This window comes from Hordeum vulgare, chromosome 3H (genome assembly GCF_904849725.1).
Source record: "Hordeum vulgare subsp. vulgare chromosome 3H, MorexV3_pseudomolecules_assembly, whole genome shotgun sequence".
Taxonomy (NCBI): Eukaryota; Viridiplantae; Streptophyta; class Magnoliopsida; order Poales; family Poaceae; genus Hordeum; species Hordeum vulgare.
In genome coordinates, this window is record NC_058520.1 from 569,408,762 (window position 1) to 569,434,918 (window position 26,157).

General features: G+C 48.5%; 4 protein-coding genes across 4 annotated transcripts; 2 read left to right on the top strand and 2 right to left on the bottom strand.

Moving 5' to 3' along the window:
• The first annotated feature begins 7,526 nt into the window (after nucleotides 1–7,526).
• On the top strand, nucleotides 7,527–11,227 carry LOC123445180. Its single transcript, XM_045122134.1, has 5 exons — nucleotides 7,527–7,793; nucleotides 7,880–8,088; nucleotides 10,223–10,303; nucleotides 10,516–10,866; nucleotides 10,956–11,227. Exons 1-5 carry the CDS (start codon nucleotides 7,631–7,633, stop codon nucleotides 11,055–11,057), a joined length of 906 nt encoding a protein of 301 aa, XP_044978069.1. The 5' UTR covers nucleotides 7,527–7,630; the 3' UTR covers nucleotides 11,058–11,227.
• Nucleotides 11,228–11,881: 654 nt separating this feature from the next.
• On the top strand, nucleotides 11,882–13,458 carry LOC123445179 (thioredoxin F, chloroplastic-like). Its single transcript, XM_045122133.1, has 3 exons — nucleotides 11,882–12,709; nucleotides 12,891–12,990; nucleotides 13,089–13,458. Exons 1-3 carry the CDS (start codon nucleotides 11,973–11,975, stop codon nucleotides 13,221–13,223), a joined length of 972 nt encoding a protein of 323 aa, XP_044978068.1. The 5' UTR covers nucleotides 11,882–11,972; the 3' UTR covers nucleotides 13,224–13,458.
• Nucleotides 13,459–14,015: 557 nt separating this feature from the next.
• LOC123445178 (putative pentatricopeptide repeat-containing protein At5g37570) lies at nucleotides 14,016–15,823 on the bottom strand. The gene has a single exon (XM_045122132.1). The coding sequence runs from the start codon at nucleotides 15,821–15,823 to the stop codon at nucleotides 14,264–14,266; it is 1,560 nt and encodes a 519-aa protein (XP_044978067.1). The 3' UTR covers nucleotides 14,016–14,263.
• Nucleotides 15,824–23,200: 7,377 nt separating this feature from the next.
• On the bottom strand, nucleotides 23,201–24,276 carry LOC123440671. The gene is made up of 2 exons (XM_045117229.1): nucleotides 23,660–24,276; nucleotides 23,201–23,555 (listed from the first exon to the last, which is right to left on the bottom strand). Exons 1-2 carry the CDS (start codon nucleotides 24,125–24,127, stop codon nucleotides 23,505–23,507), a joined length of 519 nt encoding a protein of 172 aa, XP_044973164.1. The 5' UTR covers nucleotides 24,128–24,276; the 3' UTR covers nucleotides 23,201–23,504.
• Nucleotides 24,277–26,157: the final 1,881 nt, after the last annotated feature.

The following is a 26,157-nucleotide window of genomic DNA, read 5'->3' on the forward strand; positions in this document are numbered from 1 at the left end:
GAAGAAACCCAAAGCTGGACCTAAGCCTGAAACAGAGTGTTACTATTGCAAGGGTATGGGTCACTGGAAGCGCAATTGCGCCAAGTATCTGGCAGATAAGAAGGAGGCCAAAGAAAAATCAGGTATATTTGATATACATGTTATTGATGTGTACTTAACCGGCTCTCGTAGTAGTGCCTGGGTATTCGATACCGGTTCTGTTGCTCATATTTGCAACTCGAAACAGGAACTGCGGAATAGACGAAGGCTGGCGAAAGATGAAGTGACGATGCGCGTAGGAAATGGTTCCAAGGTTGATGCAATCGCCGTCGGCAGAGTTTCACTTCAGTTACCATCAGGATTAGTTATGAACTTGAATCATTGTTATTTAGTGCCTGCGTTGAGCATGAACATTATACCTGGATCTTGTTTATTGCGAGACGGTTACTCTTTTAAGTCAGAGAATAATGGTTGTTCTATTTCTATGAGTAACATCTTTTATGGTCATGCACCCAATGTGAGAGGATTGTTCATATTGAATCTTGATAGCGATACACACATACATAACATTGAGACCAAAAGAGTTAGAGTTAACAATGATAGCGCCATATTTTTGTGGCACTGCCGCTTAGGTCATATTGGTGTAAAGCGATGAAGAAACTCCATGCCGATGGACTTTTGGAGTCACTTGACTTTGATTCACTTGACACGTGCGAACCAAGCCTCATGGGCAAGATGACTAAAACTCCGTTCTCCGGAACAATGGAGCGTGCAAGTGACTTGTTGGAAATCATACATACCGATGTGTGTGGTCCGATGAGCGTAGAGGCACGCGGCGGATATCGTTATTTTCTCACCTTCACTGACGATTTGAGTAGATATGGTTATGTCTACTTAATGAAGCACAAGTCTGAAACATTTGAAAAGTTCAAACAATTTCAGAGTGAAGTTGAAAATCATCGTAACAAGAAGATCAAGTTCCTACGGTCTAATCGTGGGGGTGAATATCTGAGTTTCGAGTTTGGTGCTCACTTAAGACAATGTGGAATTGTTTCACAGTTGACACCGCCTGGAACACCACAGCGTAATGGTGTGTCCGGACGTCGTAATCGTACTTTATTAGAGATGGTGCGATCTATGATGTCTCTTACCGATTTGCCGTTATCGTTTTGGGGTTATGCATTAGAAACAGCTGCATTCACTTTAAATAGGGCACCATCAAAATCCGTTGAGACGACACCATACGAACTGTGGTATGGCAAAAGGCCAAAGTTGTTGTTTCTTAAAGTTTGGGGATGTGATGCTTATGTCAAAAAGCTTCAGCCTGAAAAACTGGAACCCAAAGCGGAAAAGTGCATCTTCATAGGTTACCCAAAAGAGACAGTTGGGTACACCTTCTATCTCAAATCCAAGGGCAAAGTGTTTGTTGCTAAAAACGGAGCTTTTCTCGAGAAGGAGTTTCTCTCGAGAGAATTGAGTGGGAGGAAGATAGAACTTGACGAGGTTGTCGAACCTCTCATCCCTCTGGATGGTGGCGCAGGGCAAGGGGAAACCTCTGTCGTTGCGACGCCGGTTGAGGAGGAAGTTAATGATGATGATCATGAAACTCCGGTTCAAGTTTCTGTCGAACCACGCAGGTCGACGAGACCATGCGCTGCTCCAAAGTGGTACGGTAATCCCGTCTTATTAATCATGTTGTTGGACAACAATGAACCTGCAAATTATGAAGAAGCAATGGTGGGCCCAGATTCCAACAAATGGCTAGAAGCCATGAAGTCCGAGATAGGATCCATGTATGAGAACAAAGTGTGGACTTTGGAGGTACTGCCTGAGGGCCGCAAGGCTATTCAGAACAAACAGATCTTTAAGAGGAAGACGGACGCTGACGGCAATGTGACCGTTTATAAAGCTCGACTTGTGGCAAAGGGTTTTTCACAAGTTCAAGGAGTTGACTACGATGAGACACTCTCACCCGTAGCGATGCTTAAGTCCGTCAGAATCATGTTAGTAATAGCTGCATTTTTCGATTATGAAATCTGGCAGATGGATGTCAAAACGGCGTTCCTTAACGGTTTCCTTAAGGAAGAATTGTATATGATGCAACCCGAAGGTTTTGTCGATCCTAAGAATGCTAACAAGGTGTGCAAGCTCCAGCGATCCATTTATGGACTGGTGCAAGCATCTCAGAGTTGGAACAAACGCTTTGATGAGGTGATCAAAGCATTTGGGTTTATACAAGTGGTTGGAGAATCTTGTATTTACAAGAAAGTGAGTGGGAGCTCTGTGGCATTTCTAATATTATATGTGGATGACATATTGCTAATTGGAAACAAGGTAGAGTTTTTGGAGAGCATAAAGGATTACTTGAATAAAAGTTTCTCTATGAAGGACCTAGGAGAAGCTGCTTACATTCTAGGCATTAAGATCTATAGGGATAGATCAAATAGCCTGATAGGACTTTCACAAAGCACATACCTTGATAAAGTTTTGAAGAGGTTCAAAATGGAACAGTCCAAGAAGGGGTTCTTGCCAGTTTTACAAGGTACGAGATTGAGTAAGACTCAGTGCCCAGCAACTGATGAAGATAGAGAGCATATGCGCTCCGTCCCCTATGCTTCAGCCATAGGTTCTATCATGTATGCAATGCTGTGCACTAGACCGGACGTTAGCCTGGCCATAAGTATGGCAGGTAGGTTTCAGAGTAATCCAGGAGTGGATCACTGGACAGCGGTCAAGAATATCCTGAAGTACCTGAAAAGGACTAAGGAGATGTTTCTCGTGTATGGAGGTGACGAAGAGCTCGTCGTAAAAGGTTACGTCGATGCAAGCTTTGACACAGATCCGGACGACTCTAAGTCGCAAACCGGATACGCATTTATTCTTAATGGGGGTGCGGTAAGCTGGTGCAGTTCCAAGCAAAGCGTCGTAGCAGATTCTACATGTGAAGCGGAGTACATGGCTGCCTCGGAGGCGGCTAAGGAGGGTGTCTGGATGAAGCAGTTCATGACGGATCTTGGAGTGGTGCCAAGCGCACTGAATCCAATAACCTTGTTCTCTGACAACACGGGTGCCATTGCCTTAGCAAAGGAACCACGGTTTCACAAGAAGATCAGACACATCAAACGACGCTTCAACCTCATCCGCGACTACGACGAAGGAGAGGACGTAAATATATGCAAAGTGCACACGGATCTGAATGTAGCAGACCCGCTGACTAAACCTCTTCCACGGCCAAAGCATGATCAACACCAGAACTGTATGGGTGTTAGATTTATTACAATGTAATTCACATGATGATGTGAGGGCTAGATTATTGACTCTAGTGCAAGTGGGAGACTGTTGGAATTATGCCCTAGAGGCAATAATAAATATAGTTATTATTATAATTCCTGTATCAAGATAATCGTTTATTATCCATGCTATAATTGTATTGAATGAAGACTCATTTACATGTGTGGATACATGGACAAAACAGTGTCCCTAGCAAGCCTCTAGTTGGCTAGCCAGTTGATCAAAGATAGTCAATGTCTTCTGATTATGAACAAGGTGTTGTTGCTTGATAACTGGATCACGTAATTAGGAGAATCACGTGATGGACTAGACCCAAACTAATAGACGTAGCATGTTGATCGTGTTATTTTGTTGCTACTGTTTTCTGCGTGTCAAGTATTTGTTCCTATGACCATGAGATCGTATAACTCACTAACACCGGAGGAATACTTTGTGTGTATCAAACGTCGCAACGTAACTGGGTGACTATAAAGATGCTCTACAAGTATCTCCGAAGGTGTTCGTTGAGTTAGTATGGATCAAGACTGGGATTTGTCACTCCGTGTGACGGAGAGGTATCTCGGGGCCCACTCGTTAATACAACATCACACACAAGCCTTGCAAGCAATGTAACTTAGTGTAAGTTGCGGGATCTTGTATTACGGAACGAGTAAAGAGACTTGCCGGTAAACGAGATTGAAATAGGTATGCGGATACTGACGATCGAATCTCGGGAAGTAACATATCGAAGGACAAAGGGAATGACATACGGGATTATATGAATCCTTGGCACTGAGGTTCAAACGATAAGATCTTCGTAGAATATGTAGGATCCAATATGGGCATCCAGGTCCCGCTATTGGATATTGACCGAGGAGTCTCTCGGGTCATGTCTACATAGTTCTCGAACCGGCAGGGTCTGCACACTTAAGGTTCGACGTTGTTTTATGCGTATTTGAGTTATATGGTTGGTTACTGAATGTTGTTCGGAGTCCCGGATGAGATCACGGACGTCACAAGGGTTTCCGGAATGGTCCGGAAACAAAGATTGATATATAGGATGACCTCATTTGATTACCGGAAGGTTTTCGGAGTTACCGCGAATGTACCAGGAATGACGAATGGGTTCCGGGAGTTCACCGGGGGGGCAACCCACCCCGGGGAAGCCCATAGGCCTTGAGGGTGGTGCACCAGCCCTTAGTGGGCTGGTGGGACAGCCCAAAAGGGCCCTATGCGCATTGGAAGAAAAATCAAAGAGAAAAGAAAAAAAAAGGAGGAGGTGGGAAAGGAAAGAAGGACTCCACCCACCAAACCAAGTAGGACTCGGTTTGGGGGGAGTCCTTCCCCCCTTTGGCTCGGCCGACCCCCTTGGGGCTCCTTGAGCCCCAAGGCAAGGTCCCCCCTCTCCCACCTATATATACGGAGGTTTTAGGGCTGATTTGAGACGACTTTTCCACGGCAGCCCGACCACATACCTCCACGGTTTTTCCTCTAGATCGCGTTTCTGCGGAGCTCGGGCGGAGCCCTGCTGAGACGAGATCATCACCAACCTACGGAGCGCCGTCACGCTGCCGGAGAACTCTTCTACCTCTCCGTCTCTCTTGCTGGATCAAGAAGGCCGAGATCATCATCGAGCTGTACGTGTGCTGAACGCGGAGGTGTCGTCCGTTCGGCACTAGATCGTGGGACTGATCGCGGGATAGTTCGCAGGCCGGATCAAGGGACGTGAGGACGTTCCACTACATCAACCGCGTTCACTAACGCTTCTGCTGTACGGTCTACAAGGGTACGTAGATCACTCATCCCCTCTCGTAGATGGACATCACCATGATAGGTCTTCGTGCGCGTAGGAAAATTTTTGTTTCCCATGCGACGTTCCCCAACACCAATATGGGCATCCAGGTCCCGCTATGGATATTGACCGAGGAGTCACTCGGGTCATGTCTACATAGTTCTCGAACCCGCAGGGTCTGCACACTTAAGATTCGACGTTGTTTTATGCGTATTTGAGTTATATGGTTGGTTACCGAATGTTGTTCGGAGTCCCGGATGAGATCACATACGTCACGAGGGTTTCCGGAATGGTCCGGAAACGAAGTTTGATATATAGGATGACCTCATTTGATTACCGGAAGGTTTTCGGAGTTACCGGGAATGTACCGGGAATGACGAATGGGTTCTGGGTGTTCACCGAGGGTGGGGGGCAACCCACCCCGGGGAAGCCCATAGGCCTTGGGGTGGCGCACCAGCCCTTAGTGGGCTGGTGGGACAGCCCAAGAAGGCCCTATGCGCCATAGGAAGAAAATCAAAGAGAAAAGAAAAAAAAAGAGGAGGTGGGAAAAAGGGGAAGGACTCCTCCTTCCAAACCTAGTTGGATTCGGTTTGGAAGGGGAGGACTCCCCCCCTTTGGCTCGGCCGACCCCCTTGAGGGTCCTTGGACCCCAAGGCAAGGCTCCCCCTCTTCCGCCTATATATACGGAGGTTTTAGGGCTGATTTGAGACAACTTTGCCACGGCAGCCCGACCACATATTTCCACGGTTTTACCTCTAGATCGCGTTTCTGCGGAGCTCGGGCGGAGCCCTGCTGAGATTAGATCACCACCAACCTCCGGAGCGCCGTCACGCTGCCGGAGAACTCATCTACCTCTCCGTCTCTCTTGCTAGATCAAGAAGGCCGAGATCATCGTCGAGCTGTACGTGTGTTGAACGCGGAGGTGCCGTCCGTTCGGCACTAGATCGTGGGACTGATCGCGGGACGGTTCGCGGGGCGGATCGAGGGACGTGAGGACGTTCCACTACATCAACCGCGTTTACTAACGCTTCTGCTGTGCGATCTACAAGTGTACGTAGATCGAATATCCCCTCTCGTAGATGGACATCACCATGATAGGTCTTCGTGCGCGTAGGAAATTTTTTGTTTCCCATGCGACGTTCCCCAACATGAGGATCATCCTCGTCCTAGATTGACGCCTCCGGGTTGTCTATCTCCACTTCCGCCAACTCCTTCCGTGCACGCTTGTCCGCCCGATGCGCAACTCGTTATGTCCTCCTTTACGCCCAGAACTTGTTCTCGGCGACGACATCCTACACGAAGCGCTTGCACCATGGCGACCTCGTCCGCTTCGATGATGAGGAGGCTACCCTCCACTTTTGCTGGACGCAGCGATCCTCGTTGGTGATTAGACGCGGGGAGGTGTGAGTTCCTACGCCTATTGACACGTCCACACGTCGGAGAAGTTCATCTGTGCCCGAGGCGCCACACTACCGCATCGTACGCGGGTGGCCTCGTGGACGATCTCGAACGTTCCGAGCCCGAGGCGTATATTGCCGGAGCGGTTCTCCGCATACTACATGCCGGTGGGACTGAGGCGGACGTCGGGATAGACCGAGCTACTTCGGGGGTGTGGTGGCATGGCGGGGCGCGGGGGCGCGGCAAGGGGAAGCGCTAGAAGAGGCGAGGGAGAAGGTGCGGGTAGGAAATCCGGTGGTTAGCGAGTGAGGGTAGGCACGGCTTTTATAGCGCGCGCTGGGTGTCGCGCGCCAAAACTATCATGCGCGTTGTGGCTTTTGCCCGCACGGTATAATTTTTTTTGCGTGTCGGGTTTTTCAACGCCCTTTGAAACGCGTGGTGCGGTCTCTCGCGCGTTAAAATCATAATTTTTCTTGTGCACTTTATTTAACACGATTGTTAAAGATGCTCCAAGAGAAGAAAGAGGCTAGTGATAACTCTCATTCCCATTTTTGGCTCAATAGCTAAAGCTTTTTAGAGAACTTGATTATTTCCATGTCCTCGGTGACCATAATCGATTGCTTATTGACTTTGAGTTATCATTATTTTAGTAGATATATATATGACAATAATTCAAAATCAACTTCAAACCGGTCAATGAATCGCATAGAGTACAAAAGAACTTGTAATATGATTGCAATTCTTTTTGCTTCATGTTTATGATTCTTCTTTTTTTCATGTTTATGATTCAAACAACCATATTTTAGTAGAAAACTTTACTAGTACTTCCTCTGTAAATTAATATAAAAGTGTTTAGATAATTAAAATAATGATCTAAACGCTTTTATATTGTACATTATATCATTGTTAGGGACTTTTTACAACTTTTATGTGTTTCAAAATGAAATGAGAGCACGTGAGCTATCAAAACAGTCTTTGCTTGCTTGCGACTGCTCGTTTTCTTGTGACACGGATGCGAAGAAAAACAATACTACTACTACTTAAAAAAACGGGAGTGGAAATTAGGCCGTTGGGGTCGGGCCACGGAGTCCACTGGAGTGGAGGGAACGAGAGGCCGTGGCGCGCCGCGGCCTTATCCGCGCCGCACCACACCTTCACGTCCCGCCACGCCGACCGCGCAATGGGCCACCAATGGCCACCACCACCGCCGCCGCCGCCGCTCTCTCCTGCTCCTCCTGCTCCCCGTCCCCGTCCCCTTCCTCCACGCTCCTCCTCCGGCGAACCGTCTCCGCCTTCCACCGCCGTCCTGCCCATGCCGGCGCCCGCCGCCGCCCCCGCCTCGCCCCCTTGCACGGTGAGACCGGCTGAGACCCGCCATCATCTCTCTTCTTATGATCACGTTCATGCTGACCACGTTGGTGCTGCTGCCGGCGTGCGCAGTGGTGGATGACTCCAAGGAGGTGCAGACGGCGAGGTCGGAGACGGACAGGCTGGTGGACGGCCTGGACTTCGGGGAGCTGTGCAACGACTTCGAGTGCATAAGCAGCCCGTACGTGGAGTCGACGGCCAGGCAGATCGCCAGGGACATCCTCGAGATCCGCCAGGACAACCGCGCCCTCAGCTGCTACGCCGTCGCCGTCAAATACAAGGTGCGTCTGGTCTGCGTGCCCAGCCCCTGCAGCTCACAATCAAAACAAGTGCGAAAGTAGAGCGTAAGCAAAAGGAATGAAACTCACTCACTACTAGCTCTAGGCAAAGACATGCTGCCGCAGCCATGTCTTAATCCTCCATCTTGGCAAGCATACTCCGGCCGGTATGGAGCCACCGTGTGACTGTATAATATGAGCACATAACCCGCATCAGGATGGGTGAAGAAACGCTCGTTTTGTGTTAAATACCACATCATTTCTGGGTAGCCACAATGCTGACAAATTACCGCCACGACAAACAGCAATAAGAGCACACTAGGGCCCATGGGTAGGGTTTCATCGCCGCTCATCTTCATCTGAGAGGTGAACATTTTTAAGCCCGCTAAGTAGTAGCTCATGTAAACAACCAACTTTGGTCCAATTAGGTTGCTCCTGAACAAGATATTAGAAGGAGAGGCGCTAAGGACCTCGCAATGGTCTAACGGTGCTCTCCTTGGCCATTTGTCCTCCCAGAAGGCACAGAGGCACTTTGGATCCATCCAGTGTCGGCGTCAGGATTGGGCCAGGCACCTGGACGCCTTGGAGCACTATCTCCGCCCCAGGGCGCGATCCGGGCTGCCTGGGGCATGTTTCAGCTGTTTGATTCACCCTTGTCAAAATAGCTATAAAGGTGGAAACTACTAACCTTTGTCAAGCCAGCCGTTAGTGTCGCAAGGTTTCCATTCCACTCGAGGCATGGCTTTGGAGCCTAGGTATTTTCTAAGGAGTAATTCCTACCAAATGCCATCCTTTGTTAAGAGCTTAAAAACTCGTGTAGTGAGTAAGACAATACTTTTGAAATTTGAATCATGTATTCCTAGTCCCCTTTGATCTTTGGGGCAACAAAGACTACTTCATGGCCAGCCGATATTTATTTTGTTGGCTATCATTTTGCCAAAAAAATTCTTGAGAGAACAGTCTATCCTTTATAAAATTTATAAGGAATCTTGAAGAAAGACATCAAATACATGATCATGCTACTCAAGACAAAATTAATAAGAACGAGACAACCGCCAGTTAAGAGGATCTTACCCATGAACTACCAAGTCTCTTCTGAAGCCTTTCTCCAACCTCTTCCGGTTTGAATTCCAAAGTCTCCAAAAATGGATATGAATACCGAGGTAACACGGATGGGGAGCTGTCACATGGCACAACCGATCAACTCAGGATATTGCTCAGTGGCATCCACAACTTCCCCAAAGAAAAATAACACATTCTTATGTAAAATAATCTCTTAAACCTAGAGGTTCCACAAAATCATACAGCGAGAGCTTGAGGCTACGGGCTTTCTCGAGGTCGTGTTCCATAAAAAAATCGTTACAACCACAAGGTTATGCATCATCCCATCAATCTGCCTGTCAATTTCGTCACTTCCAATTAGGATGACAAGCATGCAGTCAACTGTGTTAGAACTTAAAAGGAATCCAGGACACTAGGCCTCTCTAACTCAAACCTTCTTTTAGTTTGGTAAAGAATGTCAACATCATGGTTGACCTCGATAGCCACACTCCCTCTAAAAGTTCTCAACCCAAACACACCACTTTGGAGAGAAAAGGACAATTTGACTTCACCATAAGCTTTCTTGAAATCAATTGTAAAATTGACTCCACTCAACTTATTCTGCTTTAGGTTATGCATAGTCTCATGCCATGACAGCCTCTTCTGGATGTCCCTCCCTTGCATAAATGTCGTTTGTGTATGCCGAACCACACGATTAATCCGGTTATTCATGACTTTAGTAAAAAATAAATAAAGCTTACGTTTAATAAGCAGATATGCTGATCTTGTGTGATGAACTAATGACCAATAAACATATAAGTATATGATCCTATGAACAATGACCTTATATTTCTGTAAAATATTTCTATCTAGCTAGTGAATATGAATGTTAAGGTGTTGTTCAGAATGCTTGCTGCGGACAAAGTTCGTGTTTGAATTCCCAACATGCCAAAGTATGTAAAACTGAGGAAACTGGTGTGGTTTTGATTTCCATGCCTCCGTAGATGCACTTAGTGCACGAATGGGATACTTGCAGAGTTCAGGTCACACGCATACTATTATATCATTAGGGTGACATACTGCTTTCTTCTTTCAGGATCCTCTCAGGTCATTTGTTGGGCGTGAGAAGTACAAGAGGCCATTGTGGATCACTGAGGCCCTGGAAAAACCCACGGTGGTAAGGATTGATTGAGTGTCATTACTTATTCTACTCGTATATATTCACCACAAAAAACTCTCATTTTAATTACGCATGTCGATGAACGCAAAATCAGTCCCTGGAATTGCATGGAATCACACACTCAATTAAATTTCCCGCACCACACATCATTCTTTGGTACCCGTTTCAAGCATGATGTCATCTAATCAACACTCTTGCTACTGCGTCAGACAGTCCAGGAAATGTCGATGCAATCCACGAGCATGTTGACCATCAAGTGGACGCTGAGGGGGAAACCCAAGAACGCATTCTTGGCGGCCGCAGGAGGGGAGCTGGTCCTCCGCGTCGACTCGCAGTTCGTCCTGAACCAGATCAGTGGGCAGGTGCTGGAGCACGCCGAGTCATGGGACCTCTCCTCGTCGTCCCCTCTCGCGCAGGCCTACTTCTGGTTTTCCAGGAGGGTCTACTCCACGGTGGAGGCCGGCAAGGACACGATCGAGGCCGCCAAGGGCGTGGCATCCCGGCTGAACAAGGACGACAATCTGGAGGTTTATCCTGACCCCCTGGGAGATCCCACGAAGGTACATGCATGTTTTCTCTTGTTGATTGCGTGTGTTTGTTGATCAGTTTGGTTGTGCCGATTGCTGACGGAGTCTTGTGGATGATGCAGTTCTTTACGAGGCCGGATGATCTGAACCAGGACGTGGTTCAGATTGGGCTCTTCCTGGCCGTCCTCTACTTCATTGTACAGTTCCTGAAAACGACTCTCTGATGATGACTGTACGACTGGTATCTGAAAAACACTTGTAATGTCCTGATGAACTCGACCTCCAGAATGAGGTTGTGTGTATATACATACCATGTATCGATGTCTAACATACTCATATCACAGGCATGCCCTTGCCGGCATGAGTTCTGAGACTAGTCACCTTTTTACGAAAAGTTTTGAGACGAGTCACTTTTTTTTCGAAAAGTTTTGAGACTAGTCACTTGATGGTCAGTGTGTGCGCATGTACAAGTCTGGCATTGATCCCTTGGTTTCGTCACTTGTGGGGTGTAGAATACCGAGCAGCAGTTGATCAAGCCTCTGGCAGCCAGAGTCTGCCTCACCCAAGCTCACCAGCTGCCCAGTTGTTGCCGCTGCCGGACCTATCAGTGACAGTGAGGTCGCTACCGTCCGCGATGACTAGCTGTTTTTTCCACCTTGCGTCGCGATCGTAGCCGCACGTTGCAAGATCTCTGGCGTCTCCCGGTAAAATATCTCCGGCCGGAACTTTTCCATTGCTTCTCTGAAGAAGATAGCGGAGCCACAGACATTGCCATCCAAGCTAGATTTCGTGCAAGCTGCAAGCTGTAGTGGTTCGCTGGCTGAGATACAGGCAGAATTCGCACAACGTGGCGCACGCGGTACAATCACGGCTTGTGTTTTTGCCAGACAAGCCGGTGGTTTCTTCTCGGGTGATGCTGATTATCTTGTTCACTGAAGAGTGCATGGCCCTGAAGGCCTGAATCATGCTGCATCATGTAAGTAAATGAAGCAGAGCCGCATAAATGAACACAGAAATAGGCAAGGTAATTCTACTCGTTCAATCGGAAATGGAAGGAGAAGCATCTACGATGCTGATTCTATGTTTACAGTATATTCAGCGGGATACCTCAAGAGTCATCGAGTAGTCATGGCACACACATGTGGCGACGACCTGTGGCCGTGTGTGGGCTCATAAGGTCCGTAGCCCACAAGTCGCCGGCGCAAGTGTCATATACACATGTCACACAAGCTGTCCGTGGAACAGATGGAACAAGAGAACTGAGCAGGGCACCACACGATCCGATCTCCCGGTTACCCAAAACACCCTCAGCGGTGACAAGTACAGGGTCCAGCATCACCACAAAACCGCAGGAACTTCCGAGGACAGCCACGTCCATACTCACAAGAAACCATCTCTGCTCGATAGCCGATATATACCACCAAGCAACCGGGATTTCCCCTCAAGCCCACCCACTCATCTGCTGCAGGAAAACACCACTCTGCACACCACCAACTCACACCACCCGTTGGGGGCGTTACCTTCCAAAACTCCTGCATCCAATGGCGTTACGCCTCTCCGTCTCCTCGCCGCAGAGCACGGCCTCCTCGCCGGCCATCTCCTCATGCCGCCCCGCCGCCTGCGGCCGATTCCTGGCCTGTGTGGCGGCTTCTCAGAAGAGGAGCCTGATGGTGGTGTCTGGCTCTGACGCGAGGGTGGTGACTCCGCTGAAGTCAGGCAGCTTGGAGACGGCCACGACGGGTGCCGACGAGGTGGAAACACCCGCAGCGGCGGTGGCGGTGACTGGGCAGGTCACCGAGGTCTGCAAAGACACCTTCTGGCCAATTGTCAAGGCAGCAGGGCCGAAGCTTGTCGTCCTCGATATGTACACCCAATGGTACTGTGCAAGCCCCATACATTTCTCCCTTCCAGCTCTTCTTCGCTGACCAATTACTGTCTCAGTCTCACATCCTCCTGGCATACAAGCTAGGCCAGATTATTTGGAGAAGCATTGATATTGTTATAATCAAGACCAGATGTCATCCCACAGCACAGTGATGAAACTTCCTTGTCTGCAGGTGCGGCCCTTGCAAAGTTATGGCACCGAAATTCCAGCAGATGTCCGAGAAGGACCACGACGTCGTGTTCCTCAAGCTCGATTGCAATCAAGACAACAGGGTATGTTAGAAATTGGAACCTCATCTTGCTGTCTCATGTATATCTTGTGTTCTGTTTGAATATGTCCTGGTAAGCATCTTGGTGCTTGTTAACTGTAGCCACTTGCAAAGGAGCTCGGCATAAGGGTTGTACCAACATTCAAGATTTTCAAGGATGGGAAGGTGGCTAAGGAGGTCACTGGTGCGAAGATTGATGAATTAGCGCGTGCGATTGAGGAAGTGAAGTCAAGCTGAGCAATGCCCTGAAAAAATGCAGCAATTAGCATGCTATCACTAGTGTACACTATGGGATGAAAGTTGAAAACACCCTCTGTGGAAGTGGATGATCACCGTGGAGAAAAACAGTTATTATAGTTCTTCTGCTTATGATGATTTACCAATCGTTCTGGACAATATACACCCATCCATGTGGAGTGTATGCTGTAAATAATCATTTAAATCTTTCTGAGGATATGGTTGCTTTCTGACATCACTAATTTGCACGCCCATGAAGTATATTTTGCAAAACATATTAAATGAATCTAGCTCTCACAGATATAGGCATCATGAAACGGAGCTCAGATTGCTTTACTCAATTCCATTCCTATTATACTGCATGAACCATGCCTTAAATATCTATACCAATAATATAGTGTGTCATTAACTTCAAATATTAGCCGTTGGATATGCACTATCAAACGGTTGAGAGATGGCAATCTGAGCATTATCATCTGTTGGATAAAGTTTTCAATTTGTAAGATTCTGCCACGTTGCCTTCTAATTGAATCCCAACTCTATCATCTCATGTGTTCTAGAAACATCTTTTCCCATGATATCTGATTCTCTAATAAAATAAGAGACAGAGGACAATCTGAATTCTAGAGGGGTAAGAACCAAGTTGGGTCTTGCCAATTTCCATGTATTTTTCCATGCTGTTATATATCTAAACGACATGTTGTTAAAATACTTATCTAAGATGCAGAGCTTAAACTGCAATAGTAGTTATTTTCTGCTACATCAATTTGTATGGAGATTACAAACTTACTATGGAAAAGTAACTCTAAATACCTACGCAAATCAATATAAATTAACCATTGTGAGTTCCAGGTATAACATGAGCTGTGAAAAAAATGAAGGTACCTTGACAGCATCTCAACTTAGTTGCATTCTAGATAGTTCATTTAGCCATGTTTTCTGCCTATGTAGCCTGCACCGAATTCACATATAGCAAACAGAAATGTTTCTGGTGCTTTTCAGCTCCTCGAAGACATCCTGCCATGCTCCCTCTGCCGATCCTAAAACCAACTAGACCCTGGCTGTTTGAAAGGTAATTTTGTTTTCATCAGCGACCTAACTCTTTCTGCCTCCTCCCATTGTCCTTTCCCAGCATATATACTTGAGAGCAGTATATAGTTCCCAGTATTTCGAGGTTCCAACTCAAAAAGCTTATTTGCAACAACTTCAGCAATCTCAGCATTGTCGTGTGTCTTGCACGCACTCAGAAGGGCGCCAAGAGCACCTGGATGGGGCCCCATCGGCATTGTTTGGACCATCTCAAAAGCCTCTTCGAGCCTCCCTGCACGACCAAGCATGTCGACAATACAGGCATAGTGATCTGCCCGACGGTTCATCCCATAATCATGCACCATTGCTTCCCAATAGTCCAACCCTCTGTCAACAAGCCCTGCATGGCTGCACGCAGTAAGCACACCGACGAAAGTGATTGGATCAGGTTTAACTGCCTGAGCTTGCATCCGTTCAAACACTTGAAGTGCCAGCTTTGCGTGCCCATGAGTCGCCAGCCCACTAATAAGTGCAGTGTAAGGGTATGCATCCGGCTTTTCAATCTCCCTAAAAGCATTGAGAGCCTGCTCGACATTCCCACACTTGGCATGCATATCTACCAGTGCTGTAAGCACCTTCTCGTTCCTTTCAATCCTCTTCCTGTCAACGTAGGTTCCAACCCACCCAGCTAATGCTGTGCTGCCTATCTGCGAAGCAGAGGAGATAACTCCGACCATGGTGGCCGCATCTGGCTCAATCCCAGCAGCCTCCAGTTCCCTAAACAACGCAAGTGACTCCTTAGGCCGCCCACATTGAGCATACCCATTTATCATCGCTGTCCATGTCACAAGATTCTTCCCTGGCATTTTATCAAACAGCTCCCGCGCGCTCTGCATCAACCCGCTCTTGCAGTATCCAATAATCAGCACCGACCAGGAGGCGGAATCCCTGGTAGGCATTTCATCAAACACCCGGTGAGCGGAGGCAAAGTCACCGGCATTGACGTAGACGACCACCATGGCGTTCCAGGAGACCTGTGTTCTGGAGGGCATGGAGGTGAAGAGTGACTCGGCGGCGGGCACAGAGGCGAGGCGGGCGTGCGTGCAGAGGAGGGAGTTGAACGATACGGCGTCAGGCACCGGGATGTCAGCGAGCGCGGCGTGCGCGGCGGGGAGGTCGTCGCACTTGGCGTAGAGCGCGACGAGCGCGTTGGCGACGGGGAGGCAGGTGGGGGCAAGCGCGAGGCGGAGCGCGACGGAGTGCAGGGACGCGCCGAGACGGTGGAGGCCGAGGGACGCGGCGGCGTTGAGCGCGAAGGGGACGGTGAAGTGGTCGGGGGAGACGGGCAGGCGCGGCATGAGGAGGAGCAAGCGCAGCGCGGCGAGAGGGCGCGGCTTGGACAGGCGGCGGATGGCATGGTTGAGGAGCGAGCGGATGACGGGTGGAGGGGTGTCGCCGTGCGCGCGGATGAGGCGCGCGTGGACGGCGGCCGCCGGCGGGGGCGGGTGGTCGGAGGCGAGGACGCGGGAGAGGTTGTCGAGACGCGGATTGCGGTTTGGTCGGGCCGCCATACTCAGCTATTCGGGCTGGGAGCATTTTATGAACCGTGCGGTTTACAACTTGCAGTTGGGCTTGTTAGAACCTCTGGGCTGAGTATGACGCAATTCGTCCGAGCAAATTTAAGTATGACGAAACACTAAGAGCATGGTTAATAGTGTTAGGATTTAATTAATTAGTTTAATTAAAGAAATCTCTGTTTATGGAACCGACGCCGGTTTGCTTTCAAGTCACGTCCCTAATCTAACGGACGCGTCCCTCTATTCCCTTCTCCTGTAACAGTCGCGTCTGTGCGACGTGTCCCTTACAGGGGTATATATTTGTACATCATCGCTATCAATAAACATTCATCATTACTGTTCATCGCACTGTTCATTAACACGTTATCACGCACGTCTCTCCCGCGAGAGCGACATGCCACGCACAGAACTCGTTGGAGAAGATACGGAAACGGTGAGGATGTCGTCCCTCGCCTCCCTTCTCCTTGGTCTTCTCTGGGAAGAAGGGCGCCGTCGCTTCCTTGCCGAGCAGCGCCGCCGGTTCGTCCGCCATCGATGGGGGGCACCACCAGTAGTTTCTGGCCTTGGCATTAACCGCCGCCAGAACTTCGCTGGACGACGCCGCCACGTCGTGGCCGCTGGACGACGACGCCACGCCACCTCTGCCGGAGCGGGTGGCGGCGCTGGACCGGTCCGTGCAGGGGCAAGCAGCGCCCCATGGGCGTTTGGCCGCTCCCCTGCTCCTTTCGGCGAACAGGGTCCTCTCCTCTTCGGCACAGGAGGGACGCCCGCCTCCGACGTCGCCGGCATGAGCAACAGCGCGGGTCCGCCCGACACTGGCGCCAGCCGCCGTCTCCTCTTCGGGCACTCTGTCGCCGCCGTCCACCGTCGTCCTGGACGCCGTCCAGGAGCATGGAACCCGATGTCACTCGGCCTCGCAAATGTCCAGAATGGAGTGGAGATCCCGGACTACACCCCCTCGTCGGACGAGGAGGACTTCGCTGTAGCAGTACTTCTTGTTTTTCACTATTCTTTTTAAATTTTTGACGAAAAATTAAGTGGAAAACATGTTTTTTAAGAGGCAAGATTTTGATTCCGTGAGAGACACGGTTTGCTTTCGGAAGAGGCACGGCCGTGCTTCTTGAAAACGAAAAAATGTGTTTTTGTGTTTTTTTTGCGAGAGGCACGGTTTTGCCTTTGCAACAGGCACGGTTGTGCCTCTCGAAAATGAGAATAAACATGTTTCGGGACGTAAGAACTGTTTCCGGACTTCCCTGGTGTTTTTAGGATAGATGAGAATTTATAAGCTAAGGAAAAGAGTCGGGAGGGCCACGAGGGAGGCACAAGCTATCAGGACGCAACACCCCCCCCCCCCCGACCACGCCATGTTAGCTTGTGGGGGCCTTGTGAGGTCTCCACCCTTCTTTCAATGTCCGTTGGTCTTCTTTTGGTCCAGAAAAAAATATTAAAAAGTTTCAAGACAATTAGAGCTCGTTTGGTATGGGAAACCTGCAAAGTGAAAAACACGCATAAAACAACAACTCACACTTGGCACTGGGTCAATAGGTACTGCTTAAAAATAATATAAAATGGTAAATAAATACGTCCAAAGCATACTAGAATGATAATATATCGACATGGAACAATCAAAAATCATAAATACGTTGAAGACGTATCAACGACGCCCCCATCCACCCCCTCCTGACTCGTGTGGCACTTCAGCATGGCAACACCCGCAACATCATGCTCCCTTGTCTAGCTTCGTGTTTCGGCCTCCACCACAACAACAAAGTCCCACACCGATCTTCATGTTTCACCCACATCGAGCCGGTATGTTTGTTCATATTTATTATTTTAAATATTAACTGAGACTACATATTTATTCAGTATTTATGTTCCCTCCCTCCGGCGGGATCGTGCGCATATGAGGAGGCATTCGCGGCCGGATCCGGGAGATGGAGTGAACAGGAAGATCCACTATCGTAGCACAACAGATGGATGGACATGTTTTCGACTCCTCCACAAGGACCCACCCAAGATACACAGTATGACCAGGATGAGTTCGGGATTCCTCCTCTCACATTACGCCACCCCACAGGTGGAGATGGAGTACGCCTAGCACACCACCTCAGTGCATAGGCAGACGTCATGAGTGATGCTTCTATCTAATAATAGAGACATGACTATCTAATTATGTATGAGACATATGTCTATTGTACGTATGCGACAAATAATTATCTAGTTATGTATCAGACATAATCATGTTCTATTAGTTAGTTTAGCGGGTATAACACTTATACTACGACAACGTGCTTAGATAGAACATAATGCCCCCACAACAAAATATTACAAACAATAATAGAAAATACATCTCAATTAAATGGTATGACTAAACTTATAAAATACAACTTAACAACTACATGAAAGCATCATCGTCATCCTTCATCAATGCGGAGCTCTTGCCCTTCGTCGATGTAGACCTCTTGCCCTTCGTCGATGCAAAGCTCTGGCCATCCGATAATGCGGTACTCCTGGCCTTGGTACTGGCATGAAGATATCGTCTTCGTCCTTCCTATCGACCATGTTGGAAATATGCCCTAGTGGCAATAATAAAATAGTTATTATTATATTTCCTTGTTCAAGATATTCATTTATTATCTATGCTAGAATTGTATTGAATGGAAACTCGGATACATGTGTGGATACATAGACAACACACAGTCCCTAGTAAGCCTCTAGTGGACTAGCTCGTTGATCAAAGATGGTCAAGGCTTCCTGGCCATAGACAAGGGTTGTCACTTGATAATGGGACCACATCATTAGGAGAATGATGTGATGGACAAAACACAACCTATGAACATAGCATGTGATCGTTTCATTTTATTGCTACTGTTTTTCTGCATGTCAAGTATATGTTCCTATGACCATGAGAAAATGTAACTCACTAACACCGAAAGAATACCTTATGTGTATCAAACGTCGCAACGTAACTGGATGACTATAAAGGTGCTCTATAGGTATCTCTGAAGGTGTCCGTTAAGTTAGCATGGATCAAGACTGGGATTTTTTACTCCGTATGAGGGAGAGGTATCTCAGACCCCACTCAGTAATACAACATCACAACAAGCCTTGCAAGCTATGTGACTAAAGAGTTAGCCACGGGATTTTGTATTACGGAACGAGTAAAGACACTTGTCAGTAACGAGATTATAATGGGTATAGAGATACCGACGATCAAATCTCGGGAAGTAGCATATCGAAAGACAAAGGGAACATTATACGGGATTAACTGAATCCTTGACATAGAGGTTCAACCGATAAAGATCTTTGTAGAATATGTAGGAGCCAATACGAACATCCAGGTCCCGCTATTGGTTATTGATCGGAGAGTGTCTCGATCATGTCTGCATAGTTCTCGAACCCGCAGGGTTTGCACACTTAAGGTTCGGTGACGTTTCGGTATAATTGAATTATGTATGTTGGTGACCGAATGTTGTTCGGAGTCCTGAATGAGATCCCGACCATCACGAGGAGTTTCAGAATGGTCCAGAGACAAAGATTGATATATAGAAAGGGTGTATTTATCTTCCGGAAAGATTTCGGGCATTACCGATAAAGTATTAGGAGTGACGAATGGGTTCCGGGGTTTCGTCGGGAGGGGTCAGCCACCCGGAAAAAGACCAAGTAGGCCTAAAGGTGGCGCACCAGCCCTGGTGGGCTGGGCGACCAGCCTAATAGGCCTATTCGACCGAAATACAAAAGGGGAAGGAAACCCACTAGGAAGGAGAGTCCTCCTCCACCAAACCGAATTGGAGGAGGACTCCTCCTCCTCCTTGTGCGCCGGCCGAACCCTAGGGGTTTTCCCTAGTGCGCCACTCCTCCCTTCCTCCTATATATAGTGGAGGGGAGATAGGCTATCCGCACCACAAGCCACGGCGCATCCCCTCTCCCTCCACTACTTCGTGACACCCCGTAGGTTATTCCGGCAGTGCACGACGAAACCCTGCCGGACTAGCTCCACCATCATCACCGTCATGTCGTCGTGCTATCGGAGGATGCATCTACCTCTTTGTCTCTCTTACTGGAGCTAGAAGGCAGAGATCGTCATCGAGTTGCACGTGTACGGAACGCGGAGGTGTCGTCCGTTCGGCGCTAGATCGTGATTGGATCGCGGGACGGCTTGCAATTTGGATCGCGAAGACGTTCGACTACATCAATCGTGTTTCTTATCGCTTCCCCGCTTAGCGATCTACACGGGTGTGTGGGTCTGATCTCTCCTCTCGTAGATGATCGTCACCATGGATAGATCTTGTGTGTGCGTAGATTTTTTTTATTTCCCATGCAACGTTCTCCAATAGGCCATCCATAAGAAAGGATGTTCTACTCCATAGTGTAGGTGTTGGCTTTTATTTTTCCATCTTCCATGCAACCTGCAGAGTTCTTTACATATCTCCTCAAAGGTCCTAGGAGGCCACCAACTCCTAGCTAATGCGTGAGCCACCTCATTCAGTAGGACGTCACTACTGATAAGTTCATCCCATGAAACAATTCTATCGACTATCTTGAATTTGCTGGCTAAATGGAGAAGACATTAGGACATACTAGAGAGAAAACTATGATAAAAAAGATAATGAGAAATCGTAACGTAACTACGATACTATAGTGGACTGCTTACCCAGCGGAGTGTGGAGGGGGTTTTATCGATTCAGACGAGAAGAATAGGAAGGAACTCACAAGCGGGAAGCTATGGCGCGAGATATCGTCGGAAACTAAGAAGCGGGAAACGATGGCTGAAAGTTAGAAGCAAGAACTTATGACGGAAGTTAGAATCGAGAAATTATGACGAAAAGTTAGAATCGAGAAATTATGACGAAAAGTTAGGAGCAGTAAATTATGACGGGATTTTTTTTCTTTCTACCTAATCTAGTAGCGGGGTCTGCCACGCGAGAAATTAAAGGGTTATCTTATCATTTTGGGCATCAAAAAATCTTAGTTACGTAGAAAAATATAAATGTATGTACCTATCAGCTTTACTAACATTAATTAATACTAATTGATCACTACTAAACCAATTAATACTAATTAGCCATAACTAAGCCAATTAATATTAATTGGTAATTTTTAAGCCCAGTGAAACCAAGTGAGCAGAGCCGAGTGGCCTATCGGCCTAGCCAAGGCCGACCGGATCCGGTCGGCTTCGACTAGGCCGACACCGCATTATTAATGAATTTTGTAAACCTTCATAATATTGTTTAAATTTAATAAAAAATATTATTTAAAAATAGAAATAAAGCTAGAGGTTTTCAGTTATTCTAAGTATCACATTGATGCATCGGTTGATAGACTAGGCCCTAATCCTTGGTGCTTAACGGCGGTTTGTGGTGAAGCACAATCCGAGGAATGGTATCCTTTTTTTATACGAGCAAGCAAACTCTTTTTTACCGACATAGCCGGCTAGGACTATTGTAATCATAGGACCCTATAATCTTATTTATGTAGCAAGCATTCATGTCTCTGTTTCACCCATTTAGTTTTGCCATAAGCTTTCAGATTTTCTTTTTGCCATTTTTCTATGTTGGTTACCCGGGTAGTTGGTTGCAACATCAGATATAGTTTTCTTGATACTTTCTCTCAAGAACCAGGATTTTTCAAGCATAAAAAGAAAAATAAATTTATACATTCTCTAAAAATAATTATACATGCATTTTTTATAAATAATATTGAAACCTATTACTTCCTCCGTCACGGTTTAGATGACGTGTTTGAAAATTCTCTGGAACCTAGGTTGTTATTGATTGGCTATAAGATGAACTGAAGATAACAATCACACTACGCATGCCTATAAAAATAATAAAAGAAAGTACTAATTAGCTGTTAGAAGTAACTGCAATGCGTCATAAACTTTGTTTATTATGAAAATGCACGTAAATGTAATCATGTCTTCTAAACCGTAACGAAGGAAATATAAAAGTTTATTAAAAGCATAAAATCATCATAAAGATAATAAATTACATAGAGGTCCATGGTTCACTGAATGGCCGATGCAACCGCTAGAACAAACCGCCTACGCGTCGTTGTCGCCATTGCATACCGGAGCCGGCCTGACCACGTCGATAACAACCGAAAAATCTTCATGCACGTCCCTGTATGGACCTGCGTGCATGAGCCGCAGTTGATAACTTCCACTGCTATGGCGCATGTATACGCATCATGATAATATAATTTAACATGTGAGCTGCATCTTCCAAATGCCCGAATTTGTTTCTCCATCGACGTCACGTCACCACGACCGAACACCCGCAACATGCAAGCTGACCGCGCCGGCCGGAGGACTCGCTCTCAACTCCTGCATGCGTCGGGAGCCAACAAACCCAGAAACGAAGGCCACGTCGCCGGGCGGCAGCGGCTGACGGCGCAGGAGAAAACGACGGGGGCGCCCGGCGCTGGGCTGACTGACACCTCAGGTGCCCCGTCTTTGCCGGATTTATACACCCCTGGCATCCCACCTACTGCACCAGCCCGGCCGCGGCAGCTGCCCTCGCCGCACTTGATACACTTGTCCATTTCCCATCATTGCCACCCATCGCACATGCCCCTGCCTCCATATTCCAGCTTATCCCATCATCATCACCTCCCTCTGGCCGCTGCGATCGTGTGCTGCGCGTTTGACGGAGCGCTTTTGGCTCGAGTAGTACTAGTACTAGTAATTAACCACCGTGATTTCCGAGGGGAGAGGAAGGAACGAGGTGCGCTGATTGATTGGTTGCCGTTTCCCGTGGATCGATCGGGGCGTCGTTTGTCCGGCTTGTTTGATGGACGGGGTTTCGTCTCCCGGCCAATAATTCCACGTCCTCCGCTGTCTGCTCGTGGCGGCCAGGGTATCCGGCATCGGCAGATTATTGTCTGGGGGTAGTACTATGCCGGGCACGCAACATGCGTCGAACGCCAGTGGTACCAGAATCCAATTGGCAATATGGACGGACGTCCCATGTGGCTCCATTTCCGGGCCTGGTTTCACTTCATACGCAACGATTGGATGATTAAGATACTACTACTAGCTGCAGAGTTCCTAGCAGGAGTGTAATTCTAATGTCCCGGTCAACAAGGCTGCCGAATCGGCGAATCCCAACGAGGCGAGCATCCTTCAACCTATCATAGTACTCCTATCTTGGATGGGAACGGTCACACGATACATGCGCCAGTGAACGAAACAACGACCCTGCTCCCCCTCTACATGGCCAAAGGACGACTCATAACATCAGTTCGGTTCGGTTTGAGTGGACAGAGCGGCGAGGGAGCGAATAAAAAAACAGTGACTATCCGTATCACGCTGGATTCGATGAATAATATCGAGAACTCAACGGAGATCAGGAAAACTGATCACACAAAAACTTTAAAATGTACACGCATCATCCATTACGGTGACAAATATGGCCATCGGCCGGACGCCGGAGGAGTACACGCAGGGCAGCAGCATAGAGGCTTTGGCCCGCACCGGACAAGAAGGACGACGAGAACAAAGAGACGAAGCGGGCGAGGAGTGATTACTAGCTACTTAGCAAACAAAAGGAATGACCGCGTCTGTCTATCTGCACACCTGCCGGCCGTCCGCCCGCCCGCACGCCGCCGGCCGATCACTTCTCAAAATTGCGACTTCTGGTTCCGCCTCGGCGATAAAATCGTCCAACCCGTCCCATCATTGTTGCAACGCGGCGCCGCCGTCGACCTCTGATCCGTCGCCCCTAACCTGCCGGGACAGAGAATACCAATTCATTAGAGGTTACAACAAACTACTACAAACACGGAACGTCCGTAGGATCATCCATCCATAGATGGCGCGGCGGTGGTTACCTGAAGGAGGATGAGCGAGGTGGGCACGCACGGCGGCGGCGCCTCGAAGAAGGACAGAGGGAAGTGCTTGTACACCACGCCGACGTCGAAGTAGATGACGCCGGAGGAAGGCACGTCGACGCGGATGCTGCGCACGGCGAACCACAGGAACAGGTCCTGCGCGTCCACCCCGGAGAGCTCGGCGATCCGGCCGTAGGTGATCTGCCCCGCCACGGTCGCGTTGTACCGGAGGCCGACCTCGGTGCGCGAGGTGCACGGGGACTCCAGGACGGCCTTGAACCGCCCGCTCGCCGGGTCGTGCGTGAACGCCGCGATCCCCGCGGGGAGCAGCCCGCGCGGGAGGCCGTGGCTCTGCAGCACGTCGTGCGCCGCCTCCGCGGCCGCCGTCGGCGCCGCCTCGACGCACCCCGCCGCCAAAACCACCGCCGCCGCCATCAGCAGCGCCCACGGCGACGACGCCATCGCCATTACCGATGGGGAGCCGCCGACGAGGAAAAGAGATGGGGCGGATCGGGAGGAGAGGAGAGGATAGGTGGGGAAATGAGCCTAACAATAATTGTGGTAACAGAACGCTAGTAAGGGGAGCCTCAACAAATAACCCTCTCTGGATGGGCGTGGACGCACCGGGTGGGCCTGACGTACCAGCGAATTTAATTTAGGCCAAATTGGGTGCGAGACAGTTTTAATTGTTTGCACCGCGATAACAACCAGTGCGTATGAGATGAGGCGCGCGATTTGTGCTGAATGTTCGGCGGGGGAGGCAGTTTTAATTTTTTCTGCAATCTCGCGGCCGGGCAACCGTTGTTTTTTTAGTCGTTCACGGTGTGTACAGTTAGCAGTGCATCGCATGGAACATCGAGGTTACTCTACTTGTCACGTCACGGTTGTGTAAAATCGTGGTCAAACTTTTGGGTGGAGGTAGATGCGAACCAGATGCCGATTTAAGGACCGAATTGCGGGGCGCCCATGTTCGGTGAACAATGAAATGGTGAATGATGATTACTCCCTCCGTTTCAAAATATAAGATCTTTTAAAGATTATATTAGGAGACTACATACGGAGTAAAATGAGTGAATCTATATTCTAAAATATGTCTATGTACATCCATATGTAGTTCATAGTGCAATATCTAAAATGTCTTATACTCTCTCCGTTCCAAAATATAAGACATTTTAGGTATTTTACTAGAAGACTACATACAGAGCAAAATGGGTGAATCTATACTCTAAAATATGTCTATGTACATTTATATGTAGTTTATAGTACAATCTTTAAAATGTCTTATATTTAGAAAGGGAGGGAGTATTTAGAAACGGAGGGAGGGAGTAGATGTGATGCGGGGTTAGGATGCGGTCACGGTCTGGCCATGACTGTACATTACAGTATGTTGCAGGATATACAGCGAACTCCATCGTGGCACACGGTGCGTTCCAGAAATTCCGCAAGAGGGACGAGGAAGTGATCTCGTGATCACGTGGAATGCTTGCGTTGCGTGCCAATCGGGGCCTCGATCGGCATCTTTTGTTTTGCACAACGATTAATTGTTTTTACATGCTCTTTTTAGGAAAATTATTTTTACATACTAAGAGCATTTATAGCCTGACTTGATAAATCCGTCCTTGTCCTTTTGACGTCCGCGAACTTCAAATAATGCATTTCACAAACGGATATTTTAAAATAAAAATCTTAAATTTATATTATTTTACATGCAACGTAAACCTAATACTAAGCGAAGTTCGTTTGACTCCGTTGTGCTCATATCCGACTGCACACTGCGCCCTTGCGGTGTCGACTTGGTCATCGGCTAACGGGAGTCGAGCTCCCGCCATCTCCCATGCCCTATTCTCTCTCATCGGAGTTTGTAACCCGGACGGTGTCGGTGGAAGTGAGATCGATGACGGATCCCTCCTGGGAGAAGCCAACGTCCATCGCAATATGGTTACGGAGAGTGTGACTCCGTCCCAACGTCCATCGCTGCGAGGGCCTATGTCGCCTCTCATGTCCGCTGCCTCGCGCGGCAGGAACGCCACACCACTTTTGCGTCTGCGGACGCCCATGGTGTGTCCTCGACGCGCCAACAGAGGGGTTTTGCGTTCGCCACGACGTTCGGCATCAGACGGACTGCAGCGCCTCCGGCGAGGCAACGACGTTGGATCTATGCACCAGTTGTGCGGACGCAATGGATTTCGATGTTGCGAGTCCGAGCGCAGCCGTCGGGCGACCGCCTCTCGGGAGCGGTGGAGCGCAAGCCGGACGACCATCTCCTCCCCAGGGCCGCGTGGGATGAGCTCGTGGTCGACGGGTCTGGAGGTGAAGGACTCACATCCGCTGTCCGCCATGTCGGAGAAGGCCGGAGATCGACAGAGGTAAGTTTGGGTGGCGGATGGGAATGAAGGTGAGTGGAGTATCGTGGCTAGTCTTTGGTCCAGTGAGCGGATGGGCTGTATATAAGGGGTGCTGGTCAGCTCGAACGTTTGACGTCCGTTTAAGACGCCCGA